General features: G+C 37.9%; 1 protein-coding gene across 1 annotated transcript in view; it reads left to right on the top strand.

Moving 5' to 3' along the window:
• Window positions 1-20,952, top strand: part of cacng2a (calcium channel, voltage-dependent, gamma subunit 2a) — a 91,610-nt gene extending 70,658 nt beyond the window's left edge. The window contains exons 3-4 of the mRNA XM_051888602.1: window positions 14,439-14,579; window positions 18,879-20,952. Of these exons, the coding sequence (XP_051744562.1) occupies window positions 14,439-14,579; window positions 18,879-19,423 (686 nt within the window). The 3' untranslated portion in view covers window positions 19,424-20,952. The remainder of the gene's footprint in view (window positions 1-14,438; window positions 14,580-18,878) is intronic.
• Window positions 20,953-25,315: the final 4,363 nt, after the last annotated feature.

Raw genomic sequence — 25,315 nt, forward strand, 5'->3', positions numbered from 1 at the left:
TAATGCTTTCTAGGCTATAAATTAAAAAAAATAAAAAAAAAAGTTGTGAGGAGGCGTATGACCCATTTCACATTACATATATTAATTCTATTTTTGCTGCACTGCTCATGCTGAATTAAAGTGACAGTGCATTTTCATGGTCATAATAAACATTAGTTGACACGAAAAAGGAGCAGTTTTACCATAAAAGCATGTAAGAAACTACACTACACAGCATGTTATATGGTTTAACATGTTACATAGCTGAGTATTCCAGTGATCGTAAACAAAAGAGCGTGATTCGAGGACTACACATTCAGCAGCGGTTCAGTTGCATGTGTGAAAGCACTTTGCTGCTTCTGCTCTGTATACATGTAGCTCATGCGCTGCTTCCGCTCTGCTTGCGCATCTAGTGTGAAATGGGCATAAAAAAGGAAATAGCACTCACATCAGTGGATCCCAACTGGTGGGTTGTGACCCAAAAATGGGTCACAGGTCTGTATTTATAGGATAGCAAGGGAAAAATAATAATGCTAAATATTTTTTGTTGTTGTTTGTTTGTTTGTTTGTTTGTTTGTTTAGCTAAAACCATATAACAGATTGTAAATATGTTTTTTGAAAAGGAGAAACTGCTTATCTTTTGTTGTTTACCTCAGTGTTGGTGGCAATCAAACTCTGGTATTTTGCTGCAAATTGTCATTGTTATTTTGCATCTACTCACTTGGTAAAAGAAACCAAATTAGCCAAATGTCATCATGGATAAGTTGTGTGACATCCACTCGTCCTTCAAAATTACAAATTTCAGTTTTAAAAATTTTTCATACTTTTCAATTTTCAATCCATTTCATATTGGGTCGCCACTTAAGGTCATCTGTGTTCAGAAACAAAACCACTGATCTAAACATCACACATATGACACACACAATCCTTATTAGACTTACCCCGCTAGAAATTTTACGTTCCCAGAACATTCTCAGAACGTCCCCACGTTGTCTAGTAACGTTCCCAGAAGGTTCATAGACGGTCATGATGTGGAGTTCTTTTAAGGGTTAGGGGACATTATTTGGTGGACATTCAGAGAACATTAAAGACATTCTGGGAATGTTTAGGGGACTATTACTATAGGATGTTCTGTTAACTTCCCAAATGTCCTCTTTGTAACGTTCTCGCACGACCATAAAATAAACAAAATAGAACGTCCCCTAAACTCATTTTGGGAACGTTATTAAATGACCAACAGAGGAATGTGTGGGAACGTTCTGTTAATGTCCCAAAATGTCCTCTTTGTAACGTTCTTTTTTGACCATAAAATAACCAAAATGGAACGTCCCCCTAAAGTCATATAGGAACCTTGAACTGCAGCACTTTCATTACCAAAAGAGGACGTTTTAGGAACGTCCCGAATGTTCTGTAAAGGTTTGTAATTTTCGTCACCTTTAGAGAACTTTTAGGGAACGTTGCACAAGGTCCTGAGAACGTCGCCTTCTACGTGGGTATTAATAGATAAAAGCATATTAGTTTAGTGTGATGAAATGTGATTCTCAGCCATTTGTGTCTGAACATTATATTATTTTATAAAATGGTTAGTTCCTGTCCTTGATTCTGATTGGTCAATAGCGGAGTTTTATTCACGATAAAACACGGCTATGACCGCTTCACCCAACGGTTTTGTGTATCACTACACAACACCCTTAGCAACCACTCTTAGCAATGTAAACTGTTTGTTCTCAGTTGATATTGTTCATTGACACTTACTGTATTATGTAGAAGAGTGTTGTGAGAAAGGGATCAAGTGAGCGAGTTTATTACCTGCATTCAAATTTAGCATTTCCCTTCAAGTCAGTCCTATGTTCATAATAAAAAATCTGTTTAAATGTCCGATGTATTATCTTGTCCTTTTAACAGTTAAGGGGTTTTCCCGTGACTGACAGTCGGTAGTCAAAGCATTTGTCAGTTGTGTCTTGTTCCGTGTTCACAACAATTCAGTCTTTTCAATGTAAAAGTTTTCGCTACTGACGGACACATTCATAAAGACAGTCTTTGCCGCCATCTAATGGCGTAATAATGTAACTTCTGTTGCTGTTCACGGCTAGGGACTATTTTTTCCGGCGGAAGGAAGGTTTTAGTGAAAGTTTACTTCATGAAAGTTGCATTGATACATATTTCTGGCTTTAATATTTGTATTGTGTGGTAACCGTTTTATAAAAGCAATAAGGTACTCGAGGCTGGTGATGTATCGTGAATAAGTCACGGCTGAAGGTTGCAGGCACTCCGCTTCGTGTCGTGCCTAATAACGCCCTTCAGCTATGACTTATTCACAATACAGCACAGCCTCGAGTACCTTATTGCTTGCTTATTTATTTATTTATTTATTTATTAATAATTTTGTTTAAGAGCATCACAGCTACCAAACAGAGTAAAATCTAGTAATGTGACAGATCAGTAAATGATTAGTTATATCAGAAATAAGTCATGAAGGCACAGATGGGGCAAAAATAGCACAGTTTCCTGAGAATGGCCATGAAGCACATTTTTGTAGCATTTATTGATGCTTTTGGGGTAAACTGGCAGGAACTAGTAGATTGTGGAGCAAAGTATATGATTTAGAGCTGGGTAACACAAATGCTGGTAAATGCTAGGTTTACAGATGCACATCAGCTTCTGGAGCTTTTACCCTTGTGCTCTGTGGAGTTGGCTGTCTTGCATTGTAGTGTATTTTCTACTCCCAAAGTGTTTTCACTATAATTGTGTTATCTTGAGAACAATACTCACCGCTTGCTTAAAATGAACTAAAGTGTTGACTGCTTCAGTGCAAGGACTGTCAGTGTGTTTGTGGCTATTTGTACTTACTCAGAAATAACTGACAAGAAGAGCTTTAGCTGTGTTCTGAGAAATTTCACTGACAATACTTTTTTTAAATCTATAACGATATAAAATATATCTGATGATAATACAGCATAATATACATTTTTTGCAAACAAGAAAAACATTTCTTTCTCACATACCTGAGAAGATATTAGCAAGAACAAATGTTTTAAACACCAAAACAGCTTTGACAACAAGTGATATTTTTAAATATATTAAAATAGAAATGTTATTTTCAATAGTAGTAATATTTCACTATTATATATATTTTTGTTTTTATATTCTTTATCAAATAAATGTTGGGTTTGTGCAGTTGAATATACTGTACTTCACATGTTTTTATTAAAAGATTTAAAGACTTTTTCAAAAGAAGGTTTATTTGTGCAAAGAGTGTAAAAGTGAAAGCACAACATGCAAATTACAGTTTTTTTCAACTGCTTACACACAAAATCCTTACTTGTCACACAATTTCTGAAAGCTCACACTTAAACAGCAGAACCACACACCAAATCTGCAAAACTATACACTAATTCTCGGCCTTCGACTCAGTTTTCAATTTCATAAAACACTTTTTGCAAAACACAACACACAATTCTCTATGTAACACACAAAAATCTAACAGGAAGTATCTTGATTTCCTTTTTCAAACACAACCATTGTTTCTGTCCAACTACACATGGTTGATGTATTTCTTTTCTTTCGTACTGTCTAATACTGTGTTCACAACCACAAATGCTTACAGTAAAAAAATAAATAGTTTGGTTTCATCTTGTTTTCGTGTTTACTGTGAATTTTTCAAAATCTCTCTGCCAATTACTTTCAGTCTTGTACAGAAATGTACATAGGAGCTCATAAAAGAAGAGCTTTAGGTTTTGAATAACTGTGTGTATATGAAATATCCAAAAATAGAATATTATGGCAAAGGAGTTTGCAACGTAAGTCAAATGTTTGCTTTTGAGATGTGTTTGTGATATTTTGAATGCAGTGCTTCATTCAAGAGGCATTTTGCGTTTTGTGTGTGCAATTCTTGGATTTGTGTGTAAAGTTTTGAAAAAAAGAGGCAAAAGTTTTGAAAATGTGTGTAAGCAGTTGAAAAAAACTGTAATAGCAGCACCACGAAAATATAAAAATGCCAAAATAGACAAAACCAACATGACCTATCTACTATACAAGCCTCTGAGTGTACATGCAAACAAATCTCAGTTTCTTTTTTTTGTGTGTGTGTGTGTGTGTCCTGCCTCGAACGTCGCAGACTATTTCAAGTCAAAAATAGTCCAACTTTTAATAGCCAGTCACCAAATCCTTCTGTTCTCTTCTCCTCATCTGTCTTTAGTTTTACTTACTTACTTAATCCTCTTCGTCCCGTGTGAGACATAAGGCCGCAAGTTTTAAAGTTTTGTCTTTAGTTTTATAGAACACAAAAACACATCTTGTGTGAACACCTCTTGAGAAACAGGTTCAATTAGGGTCAGATGAACCTGAAATCAGCCTATACAGAGCTTCCTTAAGACGGTTTCATCTACTAGTACAACCCACAGACTAGTTGTTTTTGAAAATATGTAATTTCATGCGTGTGTGCGTGTGTGTGTGTGTGTGTGTGGTGAGAGGGCAAGGTGTTGGGGCAGGGCTAGATTAATAAGCGTTTGTAGTATTCAATCAATATGCCTGCAAGCTAAAGCACCTGATTAGCATGACCCTGTCCTGCACATCAGCACATTCAAGCCTGTGGGAGGCTGATTAAGTGTGAATGTTAATTTTCTTCCACAATGCTGTCAATGAGCATGAGAGAGAGAGTGAAGGAAAGACGGAGAGCAATGGATAGAATGAAATTTCAAAGACAGCCACTGTCAGAAAGAAAGTGTGTGCATTCATGTGAGTGTGAGAGAGCATTATTTATGCCCCATGTGTAGCAGCTCCTGCTAATTCCAAGCAGTTGTTCATAAGCAGCTATTTCAAACATGCAGCATTATGAAGGCATATCTATAAGGTGGTTGGTGTGGTGCACTCAAAGGGTCAAGGTTTGGCTGGTTAGCATAGCCTAGTTAGACCCTGCTAACTACCATAACTTGAGGTGAATAGGGATGCTAACAGCTTTCTGACCTAAAGTCCTGTGCTTTGCAAGTTGCTCGTCATCATGAGCAGCGTCGCCCTGAAGGGTCTGCTCGAGCCGCCAGCATCTTTGACCTCCTCTTAAATCAAAACCGTGACCTTCCAGATAATCACACAGTCTCCTAACCGCCTCTCTGATCAGATCTCCCTCTCTTATCTGCTATGGGACAAGAACCTCAGTTCACGCCCTCCCATCCTCACCAGCCATTAGCAGGGCAAGAGGTGAAATTGCTAATTTGGCCCAGGTCATTGTTAGCTGTGGCAGAGAGTCTGGGAGCGACAGGAAATTCTTCATGTACTCTGCACTACTGTGTGACTGCTGGAATATGAGGGTTGTCTTTTTGAAAAAAGCTATTTTACAAAGGAACTTTTATTAGACTGTTACCAAGGTTGTGTGCCATTCAGAACTGAAGTGAGAAGGACTTTAAAAATTTAACTGTGATTGAATTGGCATAGGCAACAGGATGCACTAATACAATTCACTTTGAATTACTTGTTTGAAAGTTTTGAAAAATGCTTAAAGGGTTAGTTCACCCAAAAATAAAAATTATCCCATGATTTACTCACCCTCAAGCCATCCTAGGTGTATATGGCTATCTTCTTTCAGACGAACACAATCGGAGATTGATGGATGGATGCATTATTTTTTACTTCAAAACGCGGCCCCCCATTCACAACCATTATAAACCTTGGAGGACTAAGGATATTTTTAAATATATCTCTGATTGTGTTCGTCTAAAAGAAGATAGTCATATAATATTTAAAAATATCCTTAGTCCTCCAAGGTTTATAATGGTTGTGAATGGGGGGCCGCGTTTTGAAGTAAAAAATAATGCATCCATCCATTAAAAAAAGTAATCCATATGACTCCAGGGGGTTAATAAAGGCCTTCTGAAGCAAAGTGATGTGTTTTTGTAAGAAAAATATCCATATTTAAAACTTTATGAATTCAAATAACTAGCTTCCGGCAGACGACCGTACGCAGAATGCGCAAGTCGACTTGAGCCAAATGAGTAATCCTCTGACGTGATGTGTGACGCAGGATGTAGGAGTATTGTAAGCTTAGACGCCTCTCGCGGTTCAAACAAATAGGGCTGGGCAACAAATATAAGCTCCTCCACTCTTATATCGAAACATTTCTCTTTAAAATCATCGTTTTAGACTTATATTCCTTGACCGGTGATTTGTTTTGCTCTATCTTCTGCGCCTCCGTGTTCATCATTATGTTGTGCGTCAGGTCAAAGGATACTCTTCCGCCGCAAATCGACTTGCACATTCTGCGTACGGTCGTCCGCCGAAAGCTAGTTTTTTTAATTTGTAAATATGGATATTTTAATTACAGAAACGCATCGCTTCGCTTCAGAAAACCTTTATTAACCCCCTGGAGTTGTATGGATTACTTTTTTTTTATGGATGGATGCATTATTTTTTACTTCAAAACGCGGCCCCCCATTCACAACCATTATAAACCTTGGAGGACTAAGGATATTTTTAAATATATCTCTGATTGTGTTCGTCTAAAAGAAGATAGTCATATACACCTAGGATTACTTGAGAGTGAGTAAATCATGGGATAATTTTCATTTTTAGGTGAACTATCCCTGGTTGAACTATAAGCTGGTTTGAAGGTTTATTGGACTGACGGACAAACAAAGGACCAAAAGGGCTACTATGAAAACATTGTAGAGCATTGCATTATTTTGGACAACTACCATAGCAGTACCATATCTATGATATTCTTTAAAGTATCATATAAATAGCATGGCCCATAAATAAGATAATCATTCAGTACTGTACAGTGTATATACAGTATACTAAGACACCATGGTATTACTATCGGATAGCTTTACAACCCATCACAACCCGGTACTTTTTTATAAGGGTAGATTATTTTTTACAGTGACCTCTTTGAAAAAGCATAAATGAAAGAAATTGACTGGTAATATAACTTAAGCAATAGCCCCAGCCGTGTGCAGCTTTGAGACTGAAAACAGCCTCTGATAAAAGCCCCAGATCACGAGCACAGAGCGTTCTAATAGAAGGCGGCATAACAAAAAAAAAAAAAAACACTGCTGCTTTGCTCCTCTCTTTTCCTTGCTTCAGGCTTGACTTGCCCCTGACTCTTCTCTCCTCTTTGCCCATTCCACCATGTTAATAACAACCCCGCAGGCAGTGTTTCTGCCCCTGACAGACCCTCAAACGCTACACAGGGCTTGTGTGAAAATTTCCCTGTGCTTTGTGCCAGTGTCATGCCTGGGGAGTCTGGGCAGATTGCCGAAAGAGACGTGCTAACCCTGGGGCATCATTATCAGTCCAGCTCCCCAAGAAACCTCCATTCTAAGCCCGGCCTTGGTCCACAATAGCCTCACAGACTCACACACAGAGCAGAAGAGATATATATATATATATATATATACACATATACATAAATTGAGAAACCCATGAAAATGTGTTTGATGACATTTTATAGACCGGAGTCAAAGTCATAACAAATGTGAAATATACAAGTGCAATGGATCACAGACAAAAAGTATATTCACACCAATACAAAATGAATATTCATAGGGCTAAATTAAAATGAAATTTACTCCTGTACACTAGGTGGTGCTGACCTACAAACAAATGGTGCACGCACCTTTCAGTTTAAGGCTGTCAAAGTGAACATTTTAACACGCTTAATAGAATTTTCAATACTTTGTGAGAAATATGCAAGATTAACTCCATAAAGTGCCAGAAAAAAAAATATGATAGTATACGGGGGTTTTTTATGTTTTTGAAAGACGTCTCTTATGCTGAATTTATTTGTTCAACAGTAAAAACAGTAATATATTATTTTACCATAATAAATAATATATTAGCAGATTTTCAAAAGAGACCAGCTATTTCTGTAGTACAAAGGGTTCAATGAAATAAACCAGCTCTAAAAATCATGATCAAAAGCTCATTGGTCAGTCAATTTTCTTCAATGGACGAACAAAGAAAATTGCACCACTCTACGTAAAGAAAAAAAAAATTGGTCTGACAACAGATTAATGTTTGTGCACAGGGTAGAATAGAAACCCATTGTTTCTATTCAAAATTCAAACAAATGTTCGGCCTCAGTGTGAAAAGGCCCTCAGGCTAGTCAGTCTCCGGCTGTGATCAGTGCAGGGAGCCTGGGGAGAATCCACATCACTCTCTTCCTCCTCCAGAGCCTCTGCAGCCATGGATACAGTGCTGCTGACTGATCCGAGAGGTCAAAGCCAAGGTCACAGAACAGCGAGTGCCGGCTGGAGATTTTTATGAGTGAAAGCCTGTCTCTATGAGCCCACGTGTGTCCACAAGGATGATTAGGAATGTATGAAGTCTGTGTGTGAGATTCACACTGTTTCTAGGAATGTCTACATCCTTTCCATCTCAGCTGCTCACTGACCTAATATGTAGAATGTCTTACAGAGTATTATTAGGTATTCTGGAATGATTTCTGTAAAGCATGTCCTGTCTATTACAAATATCTGTTACCTTAAAACTTGAAAACATTAGCTGGGACTCCCACCTAACAACAGCTGAAAATCAACACGGCATCCTGGTCTCTGAGGACACTTCTGTCACCTTCAAGCCTGTCGTTTAAATGCTTGTGTCAACAATCAATAGATTTAGGTTATTATCTTTTCCTTTCCCACTTTCACATCCTGCCTGTGGTGTCTTTGTGAATGAGGCTGATGGATGAGAAGGAGTGGTATGTCCTCTCTGTGCTGTGACTGGCCATGTCAATATCCCCAGGTTAATGTGAGATTGGGGGGGGTGGAGGTGTAGGGGGTGGGTGTGGGTGTGTGTGTGTGTGTGTGTGTGTGTGTGTGTGTGTGTGTGTGTGTGTGTGTGTGTGTGTGTGTGTGTGTGTGTGTGCGCTCAAGAGAGAAAGAGATTTGGGAGAAGGTTGTTACAGGGCAACAGGACCGGGGTCAGCACCCAGCACACCTTAATATTTAATCAGACCATTCCCAGCAACTCTACACCCTACAGAGAGAGGGATGAGGAAAAAGAGGCAGGATAAAGAGAACACGCAAGGGCATCCATCTAAAAAAAATACACCTTTATTTAGTTGCAAACAAGGTCCAAAATAAACTTTTCTGCCAATGGCGTCAGAATAGAGAATATTTACAGGCCACGAAACTGTACTTTTCATTTTTTTTAATACAAAAAAATGCTAATGCTGTCAACTGATTAAAACTGCAATCAACACAACTAAATTATGCTGAGAAATTTATCAAATAATCACAATTAACTGCACTTATTTGCTAGCCCTAACCATTCAAATAAAGCTAGTTTAAAGCATCGCATTATTTTGGCGTTTATAATGAAAATATATTGTATAGAGTCACTACATATTTATATTAAATGTATATATTAATTTTAGTTTATATAATAAAAGTATATATTATTATATTAAATTATATTAATTTTTTTTTTATCATTGAACACAAGTTTATCGCTAGCTTCATTTGGCTAGCGAGTTTGTCAATCTGTCTGTCTATTCTTTGTATAGTTGTATATCTGTCTGTGTATTCTTTGTATAGTTGTATAGAGGAGGCACAGAGGTACATTAATAGTAATGGTCTGAAGATCCTCTCTCGAGGATTTTTTTTATTATTATTAATAACTGTTTTAAAATGGCTTTTTTTGACACATACTGAAAATATAAATATAATGTCACTCACCTAGATTATCACTTGAGGAAAAAATCCATTCTTCTGTCCTTTTAAATGTCCATGGTAAAAGAACATGTTTGGCCATTTAGTGAAGCTGATTGCCCTACAGCAGGGGTGGCGAACTCTGGTCCTGGAGAGCCACAGTCCTGCAGAGTTTAGCTCCAACCCTAATCAAACACACCTGAACAAGCTAATCAAGGTTTGAAGGGTTGCTAGAAAGCTACAGGCAGGTGAGTTTTTATCAGGGTTGGAGCTGAACTCTGCAGGACTGTGGCTCTCCAGGACCGGAGTTCGCCACCCCTGCTCTAGCCTATATCCAACTTAGGCATGGGATGTTCATTCATTTTTAATTTGTAGCTGCTGCTCAAATGGCATTTTGATCAATTTGTTGGCGATCAAATATTCAGTATCTCTACTCTCCATGATTAAGGTAGATGCTAGATTATCAGCACAGCAGGGGCACTGGAGCAGTTCAAACTACAGCAGTCAACGTTTGAAGTGGATCAAAACCTTTCATCAAAGTTGTCCTAAATCCTTCTTCTTAGGACAACTTTGATGAACTTTTTTGATCCGCTTCAAATGTTGACTACTATAATATCTACGTCTCTCAATCTAATTTACATCTCTGCGATAACTGGTTGATATACCAAAAGAGGTTAGCCTCCTCTGTGATGTATTTTTTCTCAACACTCTAACTGCTGAAAGTGAAATGCTCGATGGTGATTGGCTGATTTTTTTTTTTTTTTTACCAAAGGAGGCAAAAGTCTCCAGAGCGGTCTCATTTCAAAGGCTGCGTCCTCCAGAGGTCGCATTTGTCGGCCATATACATCATTGAGGCTGCTTTAAGTAAACAGACCACTACATTCCAAAGTCATAAAGAAATTACAACAATTTATGCTTCACTAGTAATAACGGTCAATTTTATAATGGTTACTTTTCTGAAAAAAGACATCCTTTATGACGTATGCGGTGGACAAATGCGCCCTCCAGAGGACGCAGACTTCGAAATGAGACACAGCTCAGCTATGGATTTTGCCTCCCCTCCCCTTCTGTATTCGCTCAGACTCGCCTTAGCACAGTTTTCCGAAAGGCAAATTCGGCATGTTCGGGGGAAGGGCAGTGGTGGTTCTGACGTCAGTAATATTTTATGGTGTTACAATGGTCAAATTACAAACAAGAAATTCACATTCTGAAACATGAAATGAAATGAATAACTGAGAATTTTAAATTGTCTGAGAACATTAAATCATCATTCTCCCATTTTCCACCTCAAATTTTGGGTAGGCCGTGCCTCCATTACTTCTCCTGATGAGCCGCCACTGGTTGTGACAGACAAATCATTCTCAGAATGGACCCTTGGACCCTGTTTGCGAAGGAAGTGATCATACACCAATTTAGATGTAGAAATGGCCTTTATGGTTTTACTAGTGGAACATCACAGTAGCAAAAGATAGAACAAGACACTGAGAATTATTAGGGACTCACTTAGATTGAGTGGATAGAGAGAAAAACAGAGAGAAAGAGACTGATAGGAGAGGACGGGACAAAGCGCAAGAAAATTAAAATGCCGTTCATCACTTCGAGTGAAGTCTCGTTTAGTTTTCTCAGAGAGGGAGAGAAGAACTGCGGCAAGTGCACTAGAAAAACCTTACCTTATATAACACATGCGGCATATGAGATATCAGCATTTAGCACTGCGCATATTCAATGCATTTACCAAGTAAAATATTCATAAAAGAACAGTTTAGGAACTTTAGGTATTTCTATCTTGCGGCATTTTGCTAAAAATGCGAAACTACCGCACATTTATGGTAGCTGATTTGGCTTCTTGTGTGATCTGCAGCAGATGGCACAAGTGCAGTGGTTTTAGGGTGAAGGTGACAGCAGGAAAGGAGAGCAGATGACCCTTTCAGGGGGACCTTCAGACCCCACTTTAGCCAGCAAGAGTTCACAGTACTGCCATGCTGTCCACACATCAGGGTTTACAGCACAGCAGGGAGGGACAGAGAGACGGGGGAAAAAAACCTGCTGAGCTTGCAGACTACATGGAGTGGTGAAAATTTAACTAGCCAGATGAAAGCATAACTTTGCATATCAAGTATTTTAAAAAAGAGAGATAGATAAAGCAGAAGAGGTAAGAGATGAGTAAGCAATAAGAATTGAGAAAGACTGTGAAAGGAAAAGGACAGGAGAGAACGACAACACTACTGCTTGATGAAAGCAGATTAAAGTATACTTCAGTTTTAAGGCGATGGCTTATCATATACATACAGCCGAACGCATAGCCTTTCAAAGTACTTCACTGATACTTTGCTAGCGTGAACACAGGCGTTTGACACATTCGCAATAGAAAGATTTGTCCAGTATCTGCGCTATTTAGTTTCACAAGTTCGACTGATATGATATGTAAACTTAAGTTGCGTGAATCTCTTAACCCCTTACACACTTTTATTGGTGCCATCTCCAGTAGTTTGTTGTTGTTCCTTCATTATTTATTTATTTATTAATTTTTTTTTTTTTTTTTTTGACAACAGACTGAACCAGTTTTGCCACCTTGTGGATCAATTAGTGCAAAAATTTAAGGTGCATGTGAGAGATGAGCGTACAGATATGGTTAGAAATATCTGTCTGCGAGCATACAGTATGCACATACTATACTAATGATAAATTTATGTCACATTCACTATACATACACATACCCTAGTGTACGTGTAAAAACTGAAGTATATTTTGGGTTGAAGTGGAAGGTTAGAAAATCATCTCTGCTCTGGAACAAGAAGTTAAGGGCCAGTGGTTTGAGCAACCACTGAAAATGTTCCTCTAATCATCTCAAACTACCAATAATAATATTGTACTGTAATGTCACAGCCCATAATATAGGCATCATTCATCAGATGAACCCATGAATGAGTTATATGATGTTGACTGAATCTTAAAAGGGATTGAAAATGAACATTAATATCAATTTCTCACCCAAGTCATTCCGAACCATTAAGCAGCAAAGATTTAAAAGGGACCTATAATGCCCCTTTTACAAGATGTAATATAAGTCTCTGGTTTCAGCTCAAAATACCCCACAGATAATTTATTATAGCTTGTCAAATTTGCCCCTATTTGGTTGTGAGCAGCAAAAACACGCCATTTTTGTGTGTGTTCCTTTAAATGTAAATGAGCTGCTGCTCCTCGCCCCCTTTCCAGAAGAGGGTGGAGCTTTAACAGCTCGCGCTTCGGTTGCTCAACAAAGCTGGAAAATCTCACACAGCCAAAATGACAATTGTCAGTAACGGTGTTCAGCCTTACATTGTTCAAATCAGAGTTGGGCACTGATGGAGAGACTCGAATGCATTTGGACATTTCTGAATAGTTAGTGGATAAATTTATGTAGTTGCTGTGAAGTTGATTCAACTCATCGACTAGCATGTGCCGTCATGTTAATCTTTTGTGCAAATCCAGCGTTGAATTGACCCTCGTTTGTGAAGCAGTCCGGCGTAAAATGACGGCATGGCAGCAACACTCTACTACAACAACTCTTCCTCTTCTCTAAAGCAGCCCAACATGGTCTCACCTCCTTTCTTGCGTGTTTTCGGGGGCAGGGTTTATGTAAATTTTAGGGTTAGTGATGTCACTAACCTGGGACGAAGCTCGTTGTAGTCCCGACCAGCCGTTTGTTGTAGTCCTTAAACAGAGAATCCTTTAAAAGAAAATATCTCCCTTTGCATTGAACTTTGAGCGTCGTAACTTTGCAGATGTTGTTTATGCTCAAACATCAACATTACACACTAACTAAAGTTAAAAAAAAAGTGTGATCATAATCAACCATCCCTTTAAGTGAAACATGTCTATAATTTCAAACTATTGATCACACAAAGCAACTGCATATAGCTTCAGAAGACCTGAAATGTATATTTTAAAAAAACCTGAGGAAAAGAGACAGATTGGTACATACATGGCACTTTTTTTTTTTTTTTTTGGTCACTATAGCTTTCCTGTCACTCAAACGGTAGAGCATGGTGTTATCAATGGGTTCATGGGTTCGATTTCCAGGACTAGTATGAAAATCCATGCCTTGAATGCAATGTAACTCGCTTTGGATAAAAGTCTGCCCAGTGCAAAAAAAAAAAAAAAAAAAAAAAGAGTAAAGTTTAGAGCTTGGCACACTGTGTGCTTTCATTGTATAGGAAAGAGCAGCATGAACATTCTGCAAAGTATCTCCTTTTGTGTTCCACGGAAGAAGGCAAACAGGTCCAGAATGACTCAAAGATGAGAAAATGATGACAACGTTGTAATTTTTGTGTGAACTATCCCTTTAAGCTGCACAAGCGTCAAGTTGAAAAACTAATTGGTGAGTTGAAGGCTTGGCAGACTGTCCTAAAAACATTCATTAACACGTTCACTTGTCATTTCATGGCTTGAATGAAGCCAACTCTTGTTGAAGTCTCACTACGAACATACTTTGTTAACTTGTGCAAATAGAGGCATTTGTAAATGGCCTGGTGTCTCTGGTCCCGTTCAGCCTTCAAGTGCATGAGTGTTTGTGTTAGGCACAAGTGTTTGGTGAGGCTCTTGACCTCTGATTGCTCTTCCACAGGCATTTTAAAGGGTGTGGGAGCTGTTTACTCAACTGGCAAAGTGTTGATTGGCTGTGTTCAATGTGCTCAGAGGAGAACAGCTGCTAAAATCACCCCGAAATGACAGCTTTCTTCATTCGTCTCATTCTCTCTCTTACATGGATTCATTCAACAAGTAACAGAACATCTTATACTCATCCCACCTTCTTCTCTGTCTCTCCATCTGTAGGAGCCGTGCGAGCGTCTAGTATCTTCCCCATCCTCAGCGTCATCCTGCTCTTCATGGGTGGCCTGTGTATAGCTGCCAGCGAGTTCTACAAGTCCCGCCACAATATCATCCTCAGTGCAGGAATCCTCTTTGTGTCTGCAGGTAAGACTATGGAATGAATGAATAAAAAAATAAATAAAAAAAAAAGTCTATGTAAACATACAGAACACAAATAAGACCCATTTTTCTGCTACAAATAACCAGAACAACTGGATTCTACTATAAAACATTCAGATTTATTTTAGTTTTTGAGCAGTATTGCCTGTACATCACTGATAATTATCACACACACTCTCTAGAAAGATATTACCCATCATGCTCACACATACAATGCCTGCAGTGCACACCTCAAATATACCCTTATTTCTCACAACACACGTTTTCATTTGTATGTGTAATGCATTACCCCCAATCAGGGCTCAACAGTAAGGATTTTCTTCTGCTTGCCCACTCATGCCAGCAAATTTCTACTTAGCCACCATTTAATAATCAATTTGACATTTTATCTTGACATTTTGACATTTTATCTTTTTATATTTATCTTCTCTATGTCTTTTTATATGTATACTTTTATAAAAAGATAAATATATATATATATATATATATATATATATATATATATATATATATATATATTATTTACAGTTTAACATACGCTCTAAAAAATAACTGTAAAAACAACAAAAATTTACACAGTAAATTACCGTTTTCCATTGAAACATTAATATACCATAAAAACAATGCATTCTGGGTAATATTTGTCATTTTAAGAAAAGAAGTCTATAGGCTACTTTCTCGAAAACGACAAATAATATTACCCAGAATGTTTTCGAGCATGTAAACTACAGGTTACTTTCTTGAAAACGACAAATAATATTACCCAGAATGCATTGTTTTTACGGTATATTACTGTTTCAATGAAAAAACTGTATTTTACTTCGTAAATTTGTTTCGTTTTTTACAGTAATTTTTTAGAGTGTATACTACCATTCAAAAGTTTTGTATTGGTAAGATGTTTTAATGTTTTTTTTAAATGAGTCTGCATTTATCTGATCAAAAATACAGTAAAAACAGTAATATTGTGAAATATTATTACAATTTAAAATAACTTTGCTATAATAATATATTTTAAAATGTAAAAGAACAGCACTTTTAGTAGAAATCTTTTGTAAAATGTCTTTAGTCACTTTTGATCAATTTAATGCATCCTTGTTGAATAAAAGTACTCATTTCTTTAAAACAAACATTTGAATGGTAGTTTCTATTATGAATTTTAAAAATATATATATTTGCTATAGATTTTTCACACATTTCTTTTCATCAAATGTGTAGGGTTTTTTTTGTTTGTTTGTTTGTTTGTTTGTTTTTTATAAATTAAGTTTACATTAACAGCTGGAAATTATACAGTTACAAAGAAACACCAAGTTCATAAACACGTTTGTCAGAAAATAATGGCATACATGATTAAATATTACTAATTAGTTTGTCATTTTCAACCCCTTCTTACACATGCTACCACAAATCACTTTCAGCCTTATCTTAGCAAGTTAATTTTACCAAGCTGACAAGTTGACAAGCAGAATTTGCAACTAAATGTAAAAGAAAACCTAATGTTTTGGTTGGCAAGATATAACGCGTGTACATGATCAAACCGTGTATATCACTGACCCAACAGGCTGACAGTTCAGTCAGCTGGCCCCAAACTCTCTCACGCTGACCCCTGATACTGTCTAGCAGTGCAATTCAGTAAAGCAAAGATTTTCTGAAACCAAACCCTTGACCTTAATGTCCAGATCAGCACAGTATCACTTAGAAACAAAGTCTTGCACTAGACTTTTTTCGAACAAGCTGCCTTAGTGATATACAGTAGCCAGTTAGCAAGTCGATTTCTTTTTCTCTGTCTCACTTTGGTCCTGATTCTGTTGCTAGGCTTAGAGAGGCCATTTGGGATTAAACTCTAAAAATATGGTGTCCCTGACACACTTTCCCAGTGATCCATCATGGTGGTTTCACTCTGTCACAGACAACTCCACCAGAGTGTGACTGAAGTCAGCAGTGAGCCACAGATCATGTTCCTGTGAGGTCACCCACTCTAGTCTCTGTTATAAGCTCACTTCTTCACTCTGATCTCCTCATTTACTTGCTCACTCTGACAAATTAAGGCACTCAGCGTTTAGTTTATGGCTAAGGGGTTGAGGATATTGTGAAACTGGCTGTGTTAACCTTACCATTTAGAGGGCAGTGACAGTTTATTTTGTGAGGCATAGAGATGACAGCAAGGTTCTGTCATCCTCAGCCACATCTAGGGTCTAAAAATTTTTTCATTTGTGGATCACGGTGCAGATCATAGAAATGATCAAATATCAATTTCCGATGAGAACTGTACCACTGAGGTATAAGTTAAATGAAGCACAGCATGTAAGGTTTTCTTTAAATGTCAGTTTGTATGTCTTTGTATGACTTATAATATTGCAATTCTTATATTTCAGATCTATTCAAAACCACAAACATTCATACAGATAATAACTTGAATAAACCCCTTGTATAAGGAACATCTTTTCAGTTTCTGATTTAAAATTCATATGTTCACTTTTTGTAGGCATAAAAGTCAGAAGTGTTTAGGTGTTGTAACTCAATTCGTGCCAGGATGGAAAATGATTTTAACTTAACTTAACACTTTGAAATCAAAATGACTGCTGTTCTCCATGTAATCAAGGATACAGCCTCCTGCTTCTAGCATTAGCATTAATAAACAGCTTTTTTCAACACAGTTTATTTCTATGTTGGCATGCTGGGCTAGACAAAACTTGTCAAACATAAGCCCCAGCTAATTATAACTGCTGAATGAGAGTCAAACTTACCAGCTTTTAAAGATGGCTCCTCTGAAGACTGATGTCACTTCCTCATGCTCAGATCATTTAAAGGGACAAGTCACTGTTTTTTGAGGTAAATAATTGGTGCGGTATTAAAACTCACAGACACGGGCGAATGAATGATCCTGTTTTAATTCAAAATATTTTTTTTAATATGACTGATCTACTATAAATGGGGAACTAATATGCATTTAATTATAAAGTTTTGCAGGTAATATATTTTTTTAGGAATAACTGTACTATGACTTTTTTAAAAATATTTATAAACATACACTACTAACACATGAATATATATGATGCGTTTTTATTAGTCTCTGAATATTACTAGTTTTCAAGCTTGCAAATCACTTAAAGCGTTAGTTCACCCAAAAATGAAAATTCTGTCATTAATTACTCACCCTCATGTCGTTCCACACCCATAAGACCTTCGTTCACCTTCGGAACATAAATTAAGATATTTTTGATAAAATCTGATGGCTCAGTGAGGCCTCCATTGCCAGCAAGATAATTAACACTTTCAGATGCCCAGAAAGCTACTAAAGACATATTTAAAACAGATCATGTGACTATAGTGGTTCAAACTTAATGTTATGAAGCGACGAGAATACTTTTTGTGCTCCAAAAAAAAACCAAATAACGACTTTATTCAACAATATCTAGTGATGGGGGATTTCAAAACACTGCTTCATGAAGCTTTACGAATCTTTTGCTTCAAATCAGGGATTCGGAGCGCCAAAGTCATGTGATTTCAGTAAACGATGCTTCGTTACATCATAAGTGTTTCGAAATTTCAATGGTTCACCACTGGAGGGCATGACTTTTGCAGTTTGATACACGCTCCAAACCACTGATTTGAAACGAAAGATCCGTAAAGCTTCGAAGCTTCATGAAGCAGTGTTTTGAAATCGCCCTATCGCTAGATATTGTCATAAAGTCGTTATTTTGGCGCACATTTTGTTATTTTGGCGTACAAAAAGTATTCTCGTCGCTTCATAACATTAAGATTGAACCACTGTAGTCACATGAACTGTTTTAAATATGTCTTTAGTAGCTTTCTGGGCATCTGAAAGTGTTAATTATTTTGCTGGCAATGCAGGCCTCACTGAGCCATCGGATTTTATCAAAAATATCTTAATTTGTGTTCTGAAGATAAACAAAGGTGGGTGTGGAACGACATGAGGGTGAGTAATTAATGACAGAATTAAAATTTTTGGGTGAACTAACCCTTTAATAGCAAATGTTTGTGTTTAGTACATGTCTTCAAATGTTGTGAACACAACTAGCTCTCATTTTGCGGAATGATTCTTCTTTTCATTATATCGCTCACCCTTACTTGTCATTGACCCGTATATCATTGCACAGCACCCTTAGAGGCCTATTAACCTTAGTTTACATGTCAGCGACTTTATATTCTATGGCAGGGATGGCACTTTTTTATTTTATAAAAGGCACTTGAAGACGTGCTAGATTGTGAATAAGCATTTTAGCCATGGCTAGGGGATTAAAATCTCTGCTCTCTTCCCCACAGGCCTCAGTAACATCATTGGCATGATCGTGTACATATCAGCCAATGCGGGGGATCCCTCAAAGAGCGACTCCAAGAAGAACAGCTACTCATACGGCTGGAGTTTCTACTTTGGTGCTTTGTCCTTTATCATGGCTGAAATGGTGGGCGTGCTGGCCGTGCACATGTTCATCGACCGGCACCGGGAGCTGCGGGCGGGCGCGCGGGCCGCAGATTACCTGCAGGGCTCGGCTATCACGCGCATCCCCAGCTACCGGTACCGCTACCGGCGCCGCTCCCGCTCCTCGTCCCGCTCCACAGACCCCTCGCACTCCCGCGACACCTCGCCGGTGGGCTTGAAGGGTTTCGGGGCTTTGCCCTCCACCGAGATCTCCATGTACACACTCACCCGCGGGGGCGACACCCTAAAGGGCAGCCACGGCACCCCCACTGCCACCTACAATTCGGAGAGGGACCACAACTTCCTGCAGGTCCACAACTGCATCCAGAAGGACCTGAAAGACTCATCCCACACTAACACAGCCAACCGACGCACCACCCCTGTATGAGGCACAACCTCCCCCCGTACAGATAGCAGGGCGAGGGAGACGGGAGCAGGGCAGAGGGGGGCGGAGGCCCGGAATATTACAGATCAAACTTCATGTACCATGCGTTTTCACGATTCGGAGGAACCGGGAGGATTTTTACGTTTCGATCAAAGATTACACATGTATGCATGATTTTGCCATTTGCCATTGACAAAATGAGGCTGGTTTGAAATGGAGAGAGGTGATAAGAGATATGCAGAAGGGTTCTTTCGGCCTGTGACACGGGAGCTGTAGCTTGTGGCGTTGATTTGACATGTTTTTGTTAAGAAAGCATTTCACCACCCATCTGTCTACATGGATCAGCAAGCTACTGCTCCCTCATAAGTCTTCTTTCCCTCTCCACTATATTCATCATATTTATTTATTTGTTCATTTGTTATTTGCATAAAAAAACTGTGAACCACTGCAGTAGGATATTCAGTAAGAAATAGGCCGGTCTTCTGCAATCTCTTACAAAAGGTACACAATATATATATATATATATACATACATACATATATATATATATATATATATATGTATGTATTAATTTTATAAATAAATTAACATAATAATCAAGACTTTTCAGAGGCAAAAAAGTCAAACTGCTGTTTGCTGGGTAATGATCTGTTGGAAAAGTGATTCTGTGTCCCTGAGCTGCGACTGTGGCTGGACGATGGACAAAATCACAGAGAATCTTCACTGCAAAGCTGCTGTAACACGAGACTGACAATGACGTTCAACCTTAGACAAAATTATATTCTTTTAAAAGAACCTTCTCATCTTTTCTCAGTCCCTTTTTGCTTCCTTTTTTTTCTCTACTCTCGCATTCGGTCGTCACGGGAGCGAACGACAGAAAACCAAAAACGCAAAGCCCTTCGCTGACACGAGCGACAAAAAGGGGTCGGAGTTCGCTGAAAGACTCCAGAAACGACTGCCAAGACGAAAAAAAGGAAGGAGGAGGGGGGAGGAAAAGAAGAGGATGCTGAACTCTAAATAAATACTTGCAAGAACGCAAGCGACAAATAAAGTATGAAATATTACGAGAAACGAAGCTAAGTGACTCACGAATACAAAGATTAAATGCATGCTATAAATTTACAGCAAACCTGCTCTTGAAACTTAAGTTTTAAAGGATAATGATAATTATAAAGGGAAAAGCAATGTTAAAAATGTTAAATATTAATGTTTTGTGTACTCTTTCTGTTTTGGTTTTTATTATTATTATTAATTAATCATTATAATAACATACCTTGGTGATAAACCAAACAAACAAATTACGACAAAACTGCTTTTTAAATTCTGAGTTGTTTCTTTGTATCCACATGTATTTCTTTTACTCGTTTCTTTTTCTCAGAATCACACGCCTTAGTCATTTCGTATTTATTTGGATTCATTAACGTGTCGTTTTATTTGAAATGAAATCTAAAGGTGCCAAAACAGAATGATCCTAAACTTGGATGCATCAAGTCCTGATGAATAAACAGACAAACCCAAGGGGGAACAAACTCGCTCTTTCTCTGTGTTTGCAAACCCTCATGCACCTGACGAAGTCTCGAGAACCATTCAAACCAGCGGGAAGGTAGGCCGTGTTGTGAGCGAGCATGAGGCTTTCCAAATGAGTCAGACGTGAGTAAGTAACAGTAGGGAAGTGAAGTAACAGGCCACGTAATTACTCATCTGTTCCAGGCTCATCTATAAGTGGGAAATGGTCTCTTAAGAATGTAATGTATCTGCTGTGCTAATAATGAGTGTGAATGATTCAGTATGTTTTGCTTTGACCTGATGGAGCGAACTCGGAAAAAATGGAGGGAAAAAACACGGATGAGAAGATGTGCCATGTTCTCGAGAAACAACAGGTTTGTAATATAACGGCATGACCTACTCAAAGCGTTCTCCTACAACCAGCATGCTAAAAGCATCACTTTCATTCCCGAAGACCTGCGCGTAACAGGTCTGGATTCAAGCGTAGGACAGAATCGCTTCAGAGAGCAGCAAAGGGGTTGAGTTTTACTTTGAGAATTAGTTCGTATAAGCATGAATTCATGCTCAATAAGAGGATATGTCAATCTACACAACAAGCTTTCCTGGGAGGAATGAATTTACTCAGAGAGAGAAATTTTTGCTGCTATACATATTGGATTCATGCCTTCTTAATATATGCCGAAACCTGACCCGCCGTCTATAAGCGACAGCCATTTTGTGAGTCTTCCCTCGACCGAGGAGGCAGAGAGAGCACAAAATTACAACCACACACAAGCAGTGTTTTATGCCCCTTTTTCAGTTCTCTGAATTAAAATGCTTCCCTCATTCTCCCACTCCGTGTATTCCCTCATCCATCTCCCTCCATCTTGTTGGGCCAACATGCTTGTCCTTAATTTGCCTCCCCTGCACAATCCCTCATTTTTCCCTCTCTCTGTGAATCATCTACTTGCATACTACACCCCCTCCCCCATCTATCGCTCTCACTCCTTTCTTTTCCTCTCGCTCTCTTTTCCATCTATCCTCCTCTCCATTACACATTCATCACTCGCTCTGTCCTTTTTCTCCTTCATCACATTCCGACGTCTCTCGCATCAACTTTCCCATTCTTCTCATCTAACACATCAAATTCTATCCCACACCCTCCTCTCTCCTCATTACAATATTGTGGAAAAAGGGGAAAAAATCAACAGATTTAAACAGACAAATCAATCATCAGGTAATAGCCTCTTCGTTCGCGAGATCAAGATTACCGGCTGATGAATGAATATGCTCACTCTTTATTTTCCTCTAAATGAGCCGCTGTCTCTAAGACTGTGGCATGGCAGTACATGGCAGCATGTTTGCTGCCTCTGCTTAGATTTTCTGTGCTTTACTAATTTGTGTTTATCTTGCAAAAATGTCTGTTAATACACAGGTGAATTCTAGACCTGGAAAAGCCATGTAAATTAAAAAAAAAAAAAAGAAGTCATGGGGTCATCAAATATTGTTGTGGACAATGAAGGGCCTTGATATGGAAGTTTGTTTCCACCACGGAATTTAAAAAAAATACAAAAGGTAATTGTGACTTTTTATCTCACATTTCTGACAATTTTTTTGCAATTGCAAATTTATAGCTCACAATTCTGACTTTTTTCTTGAAATTGTGAGTTATAAAGTCCCATTTTGAGAAAACAAGTCAGCTCACAATATCTCACTGTTCTGACTTTATAACTCGCAATTGTGCGTTTATATCTTGCAATTGTGAGAAAAAAAGTCATAATTGCGAGATAAAAAGTCGTAATTGTCATTTTTATTTTTTAATTAGTGGTGGAAACAAGCTTCCATACCTTGAAGTCAAAAAGGTTGAAGACAACTGTGTTAATATCTATTATAGTTTATGCAAGTTATATTTTAGTCACACTACGCTAAGAACAAAGTTCATGTAAATCCCCACGTAAAATTTTGAAGTATCAATTTTGTCTCTGATATTTCTCTTTAAATTCCTTAATACACAATTGTAATGATGAATGTAGAAAAATGAATGCATCACAGCTTGTTTTATTTGGTCTTGGATAATAAGAAATAATTACTAGGGGTGTAACAATATATCGTGTCACACGATACAAAATGAAAATTACTGTGTGAGAAAAAATTCAAGTTTACAGAATTTTAGTGTCAGTACTACATTAAACTACCATGTTGAATGTATATTTATAATACTGCAATGAGGGAAAATTTGTAGGTCCTGATAATGCCAAATGTCTTATGTTACCAGTAAAAAGTGTCCTACATTATTTTAAATATATCTAGTCAGTGACAGAGTGCAAGTGTATTCGTATTTTTCTGTATTTTCAGCTTCAGAATCATGAATACTCTTATTCTGGTGTCACCATTTTCCTGTGCATTGGGTTATCAGCACCAAGTCCAAGCCTATTCATTTCCACCCCTAATGTAATACCAAATTTAGCATTTTAATCAACAGTTAATTTTTTGTTAACCTTTTACCATATGTCTTGAAGTTTTGCAATAATATTGTATCGTGAGTTCAGTATCGTGATATGTATCGAATCGTGACATGAGGGTATCATTAAACCCCTAATAATCACATATTGAAATCTCTGACATTTGAATGCAGACATTGGTATTCTGCTATTGTGTGATGTCGAGATCTCTATAGAAGTCTTCTCTATATAACTATAGAGGAGACACATTTAAGATGACAATATTTTCTCAAGAAAAATCTGAGACTTAAGCAAAAAATCTCTATAGGGCTTCCATTTGAATTCATTTCTCTCTAACATTAAAGGGGACCTCTGTAATTCTTGTTTGCACTGGACTTATCAGGATTTTTCAAAAATACCCTTCATTTCTTTAGGTGTAAAACTTTTTTTGTGAAAATGAGTGAGTGCAATTTAAATACATGTTCTTTATGATTTTTATTCCCTTTGAGATTTTACATATGCAATTCAAATATGCATACTAAACAAAAAATGAGACTGATTTTTTTTTCTGATTTTTAGTAACAATGCACAGCAGGCACCGATTTGCACTGATTGGAGTGTGCATGGTTATAAGTGATGTCTGTGTGTGTGTGTGTGTGTGTGCGTGCGCAATGTGACATATCAGGATACAAATTTGTATAATGACATGGGTATGACATAGGTATTACAAAGAGAGGGTGACTTATGAGGACATTACCCCATGTCCCTATTTTTCAAAAGGCTTATAAATCATACAGAATGAGTTTTTGTGAGAAAGTAAAAATGTGCAGTTTTCTGTGATGGGTAGGTTTAGGTGTAGGGCGATAGAAAATACAGTTTGTACAGTATAAAAACCATTACGCCTATGGAATGTCCCCACAATTCACAATAACAAACGTGTGTGTGTGTGTGTGTGTGTGTATGGACGCTGGTGTCATGGCTGAAGGCATACAGCGAGACCTATATTTCCCTCTCCAATGATCCCCTTCTGTGGCCGGGAGGCACAAACTGTCAGCTCTGAAATAGAGTATTAAAAGGAAGGAGAGATATTCTACATCTAAAGTGTGTCTTTTTTCCCCTCTATACAGCCCGAAGCTTCATTCACACTAACAACAGCGACTTGCAGCAAAAAAGTGATCTGAAGTTGTTCATTTTTAATGGTTGTTTTCAAATTCATGTATGGTCTGCCCATTGAATGGAAAAAGAAATTGCAAGTAACATGTAAATGGTACATACTTCATTTTATTATATAAGATATTTTGCAAGTATTTGAAAGGCTTTATAAGATATAGTTCACCCAAAATTGAAAATACTGTAATCGTTTGGTTTGTCTCTGTCCACATGTAGAAAAATAATGATGCATGCAAAACCATGTCAGAGATTGTGAAATCATTTGTTCGATAATCGATAATTGTTCAAACTAGTTTGAAATACAATGCATTATTCACTGCTGCAATTTATATATGTTTATTTTCTTTGCAAAATGTTAATATTTTGCAGCAAGAAATCTTTTTTTCACCTGCAATACATTTAATTTGTGGTCATCAAAAGCTATGGCCAGTTATGCACCCCTCCAGCAAGAAACAACAATCCAGCGGCCTGGTGACCTCCAGCAACAAAAACACTGTCAGTATAAAAGAGGTTTAAATCTTCACGTTATTCTCTTTGCGTAGGATCTCTCTTTGGGATCCGTCTCTCTCTTTCTCTTACCCGGAGTGTCAATATCTGCATCATGCTGTGAAACATGTTAGATATTAGCCTCTTGCTGTGTACCTGTCAGTGTCTGTCTGCCCATCTCCAGGCTTCTCTATCCTGCTACCTCTCCTTTTGACACCTCTCTCCGTCTTTTCACTCTCTCTATTCTTATTCCCCGTCGCTGTCTGTCTATCCACGCATATCTGTTTTTTTCCCTCCCTCTGCTTCTCCCTCT

The sequence above is a fragment of the Ctenopharyngodon idella genome, chromosome 3 (assembly GCF_019924925.1).
Source record: "Ctenopharyngodon idella isolate HZGC_01 chromosome 3, HZGC01, whole genome shotgun sequence".
NCBI lineage: Eukaryota > Metazoa > Chordata > Actinopteri > Cypriniformes > Xenocyprididae > Ctenopharyngodon > Ctenopharyngodon idella.